General features: G+C 33.9%; 1 protein-coding gene across 1 annotated transcript; it reads left to right on the top strand.

Annotated features, from left to right (window-relative positions):
• The first annotated feature begins 6,014 nt into the window (after window positions 1-6,014).
• Window positions 6,015-10,989, top strand: LOC141656922 (SEC14 cytosolic factor-like). The gene is made up of 11 exons (XM_074464011.1): window positions 6,015-6,380; window positions 6,484-6,512; window positions 7,261-7,344; window positions 7,446-7,499; window positions 7,934-8,011; window positions 8,128-8,181; window positions 8,713-8,772; window positions 8,853-8,948; window positions 9,941-10,042; window positions 10,139-10,219; window positions 10,308-10,989. Exons 1-11 carry the CDS (start codon window positions 6,326-6,328, stop codon window positions 10,647-10,649), a joined length of 1,035 nt encoding a protein of 344 aa, XP_074320112.1. The 5' UTR covers window positions 6,015-6,325; the 3' UTR covers window positions 10,650-10,989.
• The last annotated feature ends 180 nt before the right edge of the window (window positions 10,990-11,169 follow it).

Below are 11,169 nucleotides of genomic sequence, written 5' to 3'. Positions count from 1 at the left end.
TTTTTTTTTTTTTTTTTTGGAAATTCATGTTATGGTGGGACCCGTTAGTGTGCAATGTATTTATTTCTTCGATTTAAAACTTTTCAAACATGCGATAAATTCCGTCTTGCAACAAATTCTATGAAATAATATTATGAAAAAATTCTATGAATTAATATTATGAAATAATTTTATGCATTCCGTGTAAATAAAATTAATAACATATAAGTAGAATGAATTACAAATGGGAGTAAATGAAATTGAATTACATAATTTTTAAAACAAAATTAAATAATAATAAAATTACATTATTACGAGAAGGAATTATATTTATATTACGAGAAAGAATTACATTTATATACGGGATAGAACATAAAACGCAAATGAATTACATACATAATTTTTTAAAACTACATGGTACAATAATTTTTGTTTAAAAAATAAATCTTGATGAAGTATTTACTTGGAGTATAAAATATTCATGTATTTTGGTTAATATTATTGTACCATGCAACAACAACATAACAACATAATTTTTTAAAACTACATGGTACAAAAGTTTTTGTTTAAAAAATCAATCATGACGGAGTATTTACAACTCGGCAACTTAACTATCAGCCGCGCACACCGAAAATGGTAGTTGACAATGATAGACAACCGAGTTAATTTAGTCTTCAACTAGCATTTAAAGCAAATTTTAATTTTTTTTACTCTAAAAAAATAAATAAATTTTAATTTAATTTACAAGTGACTCAGATATGCGTACTTCTACTACGACTACTAATGTAGTGTATAATGAAAATTTTTCAATCTTTAGAATAACTTGCATATGTTAAACTTGATTATTAGATTATATTTCTTTTATCCGGATGTAAAGTTTTTTATGTATGCAATTTTTATTTACAAGAGTAGATTACGTTATTTCATAAACCAAAACAAGCGTGTGAACACGTGTTTGTAACAAGTTTAAACATTAATTATGTAGATCGTTGATTTAGACCAACTAGATAAGTATAATAGAAATGCAAAAACAAATATAGATCCAAAAACATTAATATCGGCCCAAATACATACCCGTGCAATTTTGCACGGGTTTAAAACTAGTAAGTTTTAAAAGGAACAAAATCCTTTTATATATGAAAGAAAAACTAGCATGATGACCACTCATTTTAAACAAATGGTCATTTATATTATATTTGGAAGCATATGCTAATTATAAAATTATATGCATGGCATGATGGCCTATTACGCAGCCCCGAATAGAACAACTCAAGAACGTAAATTGTTGTACTCCTTAGTAGTTATCATGTAGACCGTCGTATGATGCGATGAATAAAAGGGTGATCATTTTATGATAATACTCCGTATTAAATAGTTTTACGTTTAAAAAATGGCGACTTTAAAAAAAGGTTATTTTATAATGATTCAAAACGATCACTTTTTAACATAAAATTGTCACTCTCTAAATAGTCGTTATGATGGTTTTATAGTATAATCTGTGAAATTATTGAGCATTATTATAGGCAACTAGGCAAGTATGACAAGAAGTGCTTGGTGGCAGTCTGGCATTTTGTGGCTTCAATTTTCCTCATCAAAGGGTTGCTGACGAATAAAGGAAAATAAATGGAGTAAGAAATAATTTAAAAAATCACAGTATTGTATATTTGAGTAGGAAAATATTATAGCAAAAGTTCAATTTTATTTTATATTTTTTATTCGTATATGATCAAGTATTACTTAATTAGTCAATTTGAATGAGACAATTTCATACACGTATGTTAAACTAATCCAAATACTTATGCATCATGCATTCATGCCATAATATAAATTAATGAATGGGTCAGAGTCAGACACATTTAGGCCATGCATGGTAAATGACATATATATTGAGATTTTGTTGGCGTATTCAAGACTTTTAACATATCGGATCACTCAATTTATAATTTTACAATTTTGAGTATTTGATAAACAACACATAGAAATAATAATACATTAAGATTTTGGCACAAAAAAATAATATAGTATATAAATGAAAAAAAGTGTGGTCAAAATAATGTCTCGTACAACGTGAAAAGTCAAATACGGAGCAGATAGTTTGGATTGGAGGGAGTACCATTTTATTATGCACCCTTAGCTTATTCACTACTTAGTTGATTGAAAAAAAATGAACCATTTTACAATGAGACGAGATAATCTACAACTAAAATGGTTGATCACCAAATCAATTTAACAAACCCGTTGATTGAAATATAATAATCAAACCGTCGGTACATTTATAATTTCTCATAGACAATCTACTTCTACTAAAAATAATCTACCACATGTCAAATATCTTGTAACAAGAACTGAGGATTCTCTTTCCCATTCCGTATTTCATTGTGTTTCATTAGCTTTTCTGTAACACATAGTCAATTTAACAGAAATTATAGTTACTTTTCTAATGCGAGTGATAATATAGGAGATGAGACGCAAATTAAAGTGAAGTGGATCTCAACTCGTTTTGTACCAACGGTAATATTTGACGGGAATAAGACCCGACAAAATTGACCCAAAATGAATGAATCGAATTATCTGTCTCATATCCGACCTGACATCCAAGCTGAGGACCCATACTTGACCCGAACCCAAACTAGGCCGACCTTATATGACCGGCCCCACCCACATCTTTATTGTTAGAAACTAAATGTTACTATCTCTAACTAACTTGATAATAATAGACGCAAAGTGGCTCAACCTGACTGGAAACCTTGCAAATCCGTATGGACCTGTCCCAAACTGACCCCACCTAAACGCGACCCGATTAACCCGTTTGCTAGATCTTGGACTTCTTAACAAATTGCAATTGGCATTAATGAATATGTGGTATGATTCTGTTTGATCTTTCTGTTTCTTGATAAAAGTTCTTTATTTTTTTCAATCTTTTTAAGTGGAGGAATTGGGTTCCAAATGTTGGCCATTTTTCACATAAAATGAGTTGAGTCATGTATATTTTTCCTAAAAATGTCAAACAAAAAAAGCTTACAATACAGTATTACACCAAAATGGAATCTGTACCTCTGCCTAATTTAACGAACTACATTTGATTCATGTTATGTCACACGTCATTTGTAATATTCGTTTTTGATCACATCATTAGAAAAAAATAAAAAATGCTTTGTTGTTCATTGAAAACATTATCGTCCATGATTAGGGTATCTAAGTGCACGGTGCACCTTATTATTCATAGCATGTTCTTGATGTAAATTAATGTTGGGAATCAAAGATTGTATCTTCGGACTATTTTTTTAAATGTTTTGGTAGGGTTATGAGCGGTCGTATTCATGATCTGAATTTAAAACGTTAGCATTAAAATTGGCTTTATAACTAGAGTTGTTAAACATAGCATGCCAATCCTGCCTAGCCCGGCTTCGTGGGCCGACGTACAACTAGCAGCCTGGCCAACCTCTTGGCACGACCCAGGGCACAACTCTACTTATAACTTCCTTTACACTAAAAAAATTCTTGATGAGTATTTGAAATCAATCAGTTTTATGCGGTTTTACGCAAAAATAAATATAAAATCTTCTACGGGATAATATTTACCCAAATAACCTCCACTTACAAGGTTATTTAGGTAATTAGTAGGTGTTTTTACAATAACTTTAGTATAAAATCGCCTCATAAAAGAATTTGTGTTTAAGTATACTTTAAATCATTAAATTTTAAGATTGTTTTAAAGTTGTTATATTTGATTTTAAACCTGATAAAAAAGTAATTCAATTAGCGACGCTTTGAAAAAACGTATATTTGATATGTGGTAAGTGGTAACTAAGATCTCCGATTGTTTTTCTCGTACCCTTTAATCAAGCTTGCCCCGCAATTTTTTGCCCCTAGCGAAAAATCCTATCTCCGACACTTTGTACAATTTTATTAAATTACTTGTAAAATCGACCTTTTAATGTCATGGAATAAGTCACTTGATATCATCGTAATCCGTCAAATTTCCTTTTAGTTAAACTCTAATAATCAACACCAATTCTTATTTCAGACCAAGGTATCCGTCTTATTAATAAGACGGATACCATATTCTCTCACAAAATACCCATTTAGGGTGAGTGGAGAGCACATGGGAGGTCCCACCTTTGTCCCCTCTACCCATTTCCTCTCACACAACAACCCGTCTTAAAATCCAACCCGTTTTAAGCAAGACTTACTCAATAATCAAAGTTATACATGATCCATTCAAATTCAACAATTCAATGCATCTGCATTAAGGTCACTTTTATTTAAAGAATTTTACTATGGAAGAATGAAAAAAAAAACTTGAAAAAAATGATAGTAGTACACTGTAGATTCTCTATAAACTCAAACAAAAATAAAAAAAATGTGTAAAGCAACAGTTTCTGGTAAAAAACAAACAATTGGTCTCTCTTGTGACGGGTTACCATTTGTGACGGATATTTTGTGAGATAAAATGGTAACAAAATGGGTTAGTGGAGAAAGGGACCACATAAATAGTGTTGCAGACAGAGAAAAAGTGGGTATTTTGTGAGGTAAAATGGTATCCGTCTTCAGCTTGTGACGGATATGTCATGTCTTCAATGAGAATTTGTGAAAAACAAACTGCGAGTGCATATTGACTTTATGACAAAAAGTAGGGAAGAATACACTGGATCATTTGTACAGTCACGGTCAGAAAACGTACACAGAAAGCCAGAAAAGAAAAGTAAAAAAAAAATCTCACGTTCCTACCAAAATACAAAGAAAAATCTCCCTTAAATAACTAGACTTAAATATCCAATTTAAATAACCTGACCGAAATGTAATGACTCATACTTATAACAGTTAGTCTTGCTGAAGACGGGTCGGAACAAGTGACGGGTAATGCCACTCACAAAACGGATAGGAGGGACAAGGTAGGGGCACCCCATGTGCTTTCCTCTCTCCTCTATTTGGGTTATTTGTGAGAGGAAATGGTATCCGTCACTCCAAAGTGACGGATACGTGCCATCTTCAATGAGATTTTGTGTACTTATAACTGATGTAATCTAACTTAACCAAACCCGATTCAACCGAACTCATCCAATCTAACATGAATACCTATTGTCATGTACTAATAATTATTAGTGAGTAATTTGACTACAATACATCCGAAATTGTCTCAACCCAAAAAATTCTCGACTGAATCCAATTCGAATACTATTGACTAAATTTGCACACAGTCCCTTTCGAAATTCGATCCGATTGACCTATTTACCAAGTCTAATCTTATATGACCTACTATCACCATAATCAATTAGCCTCTCTGCCTCAATCATTTATTTATCTTTGATTAAATTACCAATTTTAAAGAATAAAAAAAGGTAGTATGTAAATAATTAAAATGGAAGGAAAGCTAACTTATAATCACCATATATCCATTTTAAATAATTAAAAAAAGGTAGTAAGTAAATAATTACCATAGCTTGTTGATCCAATCCAATCCGAATACTTATATGTTCAAATATAACCGATCGATCCTTAATTTAATTGACTTGTTTACCACATTTAATCTTGTACACAAATTTTTATTTAAAACGGATATATGGATGAATAAAACAAAAAGCATAATGCTTTAAAAATGATAAACTCTTGTTTGACCCGACCCGACACCCGAACTCAAGACCCGAGTTTGACCTGATTCACTAAAACCCAATCCAATTGTTTGTTGCGAACTGATTATTAACTATGAATAACTCGATAATAGTTTACCCGAAAATGACTTGAATCGGAAATAATCCGGCCCGACCTGAAGCTAGCAAACCGAAATTGGTCTGACCCGAACTAACCCAAACTCGAACCTGACCCAATTAACCCGTTTATCAAATCTACCTGCAATGAATATTATTTGGCTCGTTTTATGCTTAAAACGGATAAAAGTCATAGAATGGGGACCAACCGAGTCTTGTTGTATGGCCTACTATCACCATAATCAATTATTAAAATTAGAAAAAAACAAACAAATTTTTTGAAAAGTAATTGAATAGTACAAAGTATTTAATTTTTGAAAAGTAATTGAATAGTTCCAGTATTTATTGATAGTACTTGAGTTTGATTTTTCACCATCCATTCCATTACACAAAGGAAGGAAGGTGGGAGTTTGGGAAGCAACAACAACAACAAAAAGCTTCAATCTTTAACCATTTTGAAGCCATTGTCTTGCCTTCTCCTACCTCTTCTCCTCTCTATCCCTAATTTTCATACTCAATTTACTCAAATTCTATCATCAAGATCCAATTTTTAGAGTTTTTAGAGGGACCCACCTTTGAAATTCTGTATATTTTTGCTGAATTTTTCAAAATTTTGGAACTTTTGGTGGAAAATTGAGATGGGTATTGCAAATGATGATGCTGTCAATCAGTTTGAATCACTGATGGAAGGAGGTAAATCCCAATTTTTTTTAATTTTTTGTTTAATGTTTTAGTTTACAAAGTTGTGATCTTTGATCTGTTCATGTAATTTCTCAAATGTGGTTCTTTTTTGCAGTTGCTGAGCCACTTAAGAGGACTTTTCAGGTTAATTTACTGTTTTGTTACTGTATTTTTAGTTAATTTTTGTAATTAAAAAGAATTAATTCTGATCTCTTTTTTTTTGAGATTTGATGAATTGTTGAATACGTATTTTATTAATCAATATTTATTTTCAGCTTAATGTTTAGACTAATTAATTTTTAATTTTTTAAAAATGTGATGATGGACTTTTCAACATTTTGCCAAATTGGACCTTTTCTAGTCATCATTTTGCTAATTGAATGCTGTTAGTAACACTGTAACAGATGTTTGAGGACAAATTGTGGTTAGGGTCACCTTATTGTACACCGACAATTCATGCTTTACTATTGTGGCCGTGATCTGTCTCGAAATCATTAGAATATATCTGGGAGGTTTCTTACTCGGGTTTTATCAGTCGACAATTTGCCACTGAAAGTTGTTTATAGAAGCCTAAAAGGCATTGAAGTTGCATGTACTGGATCTTTTTTAGCTGACCTGTGTGACAGTAACAAATCACATTTTACATGACCTGTATTTACCGTCCCAAGCCCGTTTAGCCTGACCATTCGACAGGTTTAGTCCACAAGAAAATGTTGTGATTTGATTTGTTTCCTTTCTCTGCATCTGATTTATGTTTTTAAGCCGATCCTCACATTAGGAAACTAGTGATGAATGACAATGTGCTAGGACATTTTATCTCATCGTGTGAAGAATTATGACGTTAATTGAGATTTGTAAGTTATTCATCTGTTGCTTATGTGACATCTTCCAGAATATGCATCATGGATATCCGAAAGACACCTATTTTCGATTTCTGAAAGCAAGGGATTGGAATGTTGATAAGGCGCATCAGATGGTAAGCAGAATTGACTTAAGTTGAATCTGCATTGTATTATGAATTGAGATTGGTAACACCTCTTTAGTTTAGCTCTTCTGACTCTGTTGATTTCTCCGCAGTTGGTTGATTGTTTAAATTGGAGGGTGCAAAATGAGATCGACAATATCTTAGAGGTATGTTACAGAAAATGATCTTGCAACTATACAGGTCAGTTGTTGTGGTAATATTGCTTTTTGCGATGTACTAGTATTATTTATTTTAGACGAAAAGGCCAACATAATATCGAAATAGTGATTAGTTCCATATTAGTCCAGATTTGTGGTCCATGAACACCACTATATGTGCTTTATACTTGTTCGTTCCTGAACAGTTAAAACTGCAACTTGATTTTATATCGTGTCTATTTAATGTTTTACCTTGGGTTTTATGAAATTTGCAAATTAAGTCGACTATATGCAATCAATTTGAAGTTCTGTCATACTAGTGTACTACTAACCAATTTTCCTTGTTTAGCTTGACCCTCTTATAATGGGTTTTATTTACGGAGTATTTATTATGATTTGGTGGCTCTGAGGAATGATATCATCCAGTGTTTTTATCTACGCAGAAACCAATTGTTCCGGCTGAGCTTTACAGAAAAGTGCGTGATTCTCAGCTTGTAGGATTGTCAGGCTACTCAAATGAGGTATCAGCATTACTACCTTCCCTCATATTCTGATTGTTCTTGCCATCTGGCTTGCTGCATCGTGAACTATCTTGGCATAGTTTCTCACAGAGATGGCTTTTATCTGCCTTTTCTAGGGTTTGCCTGTTGTTGCTGTTGGAGTGGGGCATAGCACATATGACCAAGCATCTGTAAGTCAAGAGCATTGCTTTCTTTGATTCTCGCTAAAAATCGGAGTTCGAACTTGCATTTTTCTGTGAAGCATTACAGAGATTTACTTAAGATGACTGTTTTTCTAGGCTACATTAGTTATAGCTAGGTTTCCATTGACTTTATGAACTATTTTCTATTTCTATTTCTTTTCGAGGTAAGCATTATTACTCGAATGTGTCAATGGCTCCCGCCTGTGGCAAGTATGGGGTTAGGTCAGCTCTACCGTGTATGCAATCTTTCTGCTCGTAAGATAATGAGAGGCTGACAGGCTGTTTCTGATGACCTATAAGGAAATTCATAGAGTACTTATTGAGCAATTTTGCTTCGTCGTGGTTGGAAATGGAAACGGAAACGGAAACAAAACTGACATTTTAGGTTAATTGTGAAAAACATTATGTCATGTGATATTGTTTGGTTGGCTTGAAGAGTGTTAACCTGTTTCACGTCTAATATTGCTTTCTGTCACTAACAATAGTACGAGTACTTATTCGTGCCGTGTCTTTGTATAGGTACACTACTATGTCCAGTCACACATACAAATGAATGAATACAGAGACCGTGTTGTATTGGTGAGTATTGCACCAGCATGATTTGAATAATTCTCCATGTACTTTTCTTTCTGAACACATTTCTTTCTTCTGTGTTTCAGCCCCTTGCGTCACAGAAGCATGGTCGACCCATTAACACTTGTCTTAAGGTGCTTGATATGACGGGGTTAAAGCTGTCTGCCCTTAACCAAGTGAAGGTACCTATTTTCTTCTCGATTATCTTGTCATTTCATATGTAAAGTCTCTTGAATGACCTTTGGGCTAGAAATAAGGAGCAATTGCAGAATAATTTTCGATGTGGATGGCTATCTCGAGCACTTTCTGAACCTTTATGGCTAGCTGTCCGCCAAAATATCAAGCATAGAATCTTAGTGGCAGTACTAGAAATGCTAGTCGTACCGTAATCGCATCACATGTGTTTCCCTGTTCTCTCCTCTTTTTTTCCCCAAGGACGATGTTGATAGATCATTTGATTCACTTATCTTGAACTAATATATGCTTGAGAATCTTTTGACTACGTTAAAAGCAAACACAAGACTTATGCATATTGGTGGAATATTCCTGTCTTCATTTTTGACTTTGATGGAATTCTTCAACATTATCGACAGTTACGTTTCAACAACTATTAACTTCGCCACCAACTTCATTTAACCGAAGGGGTTAGGTACAGAGATTATACAATATCAAGCAGCCAGTGAAATCTTTGCTTTTAGTTGATCTTTGTATTCCCAACATTTTACGGCTACACCCTGACGTTATTTTTCCCTCTGTTTCAAACCAATTAGTCTCCTGCTAGATAGCTCATATTAATATTATTGAGACCAAACCATTTGACTGAAACCCCTACGGATATAGTCGTCGACCTTCTAAAAGAGAAAAAACTGAGATCGAGAAATAATTATATGCGTCTATGTTACTCCAACTTGGAAACAAGTGTCGGACATGATATGACGTAAAACACGCGATTCACTCTGCAAGAGTGAAGTGTTGGAGTAACATAGAAATGTAAATCTCATGATAATCAAATCACGAGAATATCTCATATTAGAATTTGTGCTTTCGAACAAATGCTGATGTTCTTTGATGACTTCGTTTTTTGTTTCCTTCATTGTCTCTTTTTTTTAGATTGTTTAAGAGATACTATGTCAGCTGCTTCATCATGTTTTATGTCTTGTTCATTTGTTTGCAGCTGCTGACTGTTATTTCTACAATTGACGACTTAAATTATCCTGAGAAGACAGATACCTACTACATCGTTAATGCACCTTATATATTTTCAGCATGTTGGAAGGTTTGTCTTTTTGTCTCGTCTTCACGCTTGCAGAATAGTCGCCATCAGTTTTGCTTCATTTTTTGACCAAGCGAGTTCACTGTTTTCCGATGGCAGGTTGTGAAGCCCCTTTTGCAGGAGCGTACTAGGAAGAAAATTCAGGTTCTTCGTGGTTCTGGCAAGGACGAGTTGTTAAAGGTATACAATTTAATTCATCGTGATCATAATGCTGCTTCTTCAGCCAGTCTATTACGACTAATATTTGTTAACGGTTACCTGGTTTCAGATTATGGATTATGCATCACTGCCACATTTTTGTACGAGAGAAGGTTCGGGATCTTCCAGGCATTCAAGGAATGGAACTACTGATAATTGTTTCTCCTTGGACCATGCCTTTCACCAAGAGCTATACAGCTACGTAAACCGGCAAGCGGCTCTAACCCAATCTATTAAACCCTTAAAGCAGGGATCATTCCATGTGGCTTTTCCTGAGCTTGACGTAGACGATGCAAAAATTGCCCGAACCATAGAATCTGAGTTTCACCGTTTGGAGGATCAGAAGGACCAGAATGGGCTAGGGAGAACACTCTCCAAACAGTTAAGTGGTCTCGATATCACGATCACCTGATGAATAGAAAAATATATAAAATATGGAGGGGGTATACATACAATGGTCACCTCTCCTCGACACAATTATTCAACCGCGGATCTCGACTATTAGCTTGTACACTTGTAGTACTGGAGGAGCCTGCTCACGTCTCCGATGATGAGCGTGGCTAGGCATTTATGCACCGAGTGCCGGAGGGTGTATCTTTATAATAAATAGAGTAGTATGTAGTACAACTGTACAAGGCAGAGGAGAATGACTTGATATTCAGTAGATCCAATGTAATTTTTCTTGAAGGAACTGGATAAATGTATTATTACTATACTTCCTATTAATCTATTATCACCCCCTATTACTCTTATTACTCTTAAATCCTCGAGTTTATTTAAATATACTCCCCTCCGTCTCAGTCATTTATTTACCTTTGATTAAAATACCCTACAAAGTATATAAAAGGTAAACAAATGACTGAGACAGAGGAAGTAATAGATAAAATGCTATGAACAAGCATCTAGTTACGACTTTTTTTTCCGAGTTTTTG

This window comes from Silene latifolia, chromosome 5 (assembly GCF_048544455.1).
Source record: "Silene latifolia isolate original U9 population chromosome 5, ASM4854445v1, whole genome shotgun sequence".
Lineage (NCBI taxonomy): Eukaryota > Viridiplantae > Streptophyta > Magnoliopsida > Caryophyllales > Caryophyllaceae > Silene > Silene latifolia.
This window is presented reverse-complemented; position numbering and strand designations above follow the sequence as displayed.

Coding starts and splice junctions, on each gene's coding strand:
- LOC141656922 (XM_074464011.1), top strand. CDS start 6,326: ATGGGTATTGCAAATGATGATGCTGTCAATCAGTTTGAATCACTGATG. Junction 6,513..7,260: donor CACTTAAGAGGACTTTTCAG/GTTAATTTACTG, acceptor GACATCTTCCAG/AATATGCATCATGGATATCC. Junction 10,043..10,138: donor TATTTTCAGCATGTTGGAAG/GTTTGTCTTTTT, acceptor TTCCGATGGCAG/GTTGTGAAGCCCCTTTTGCA.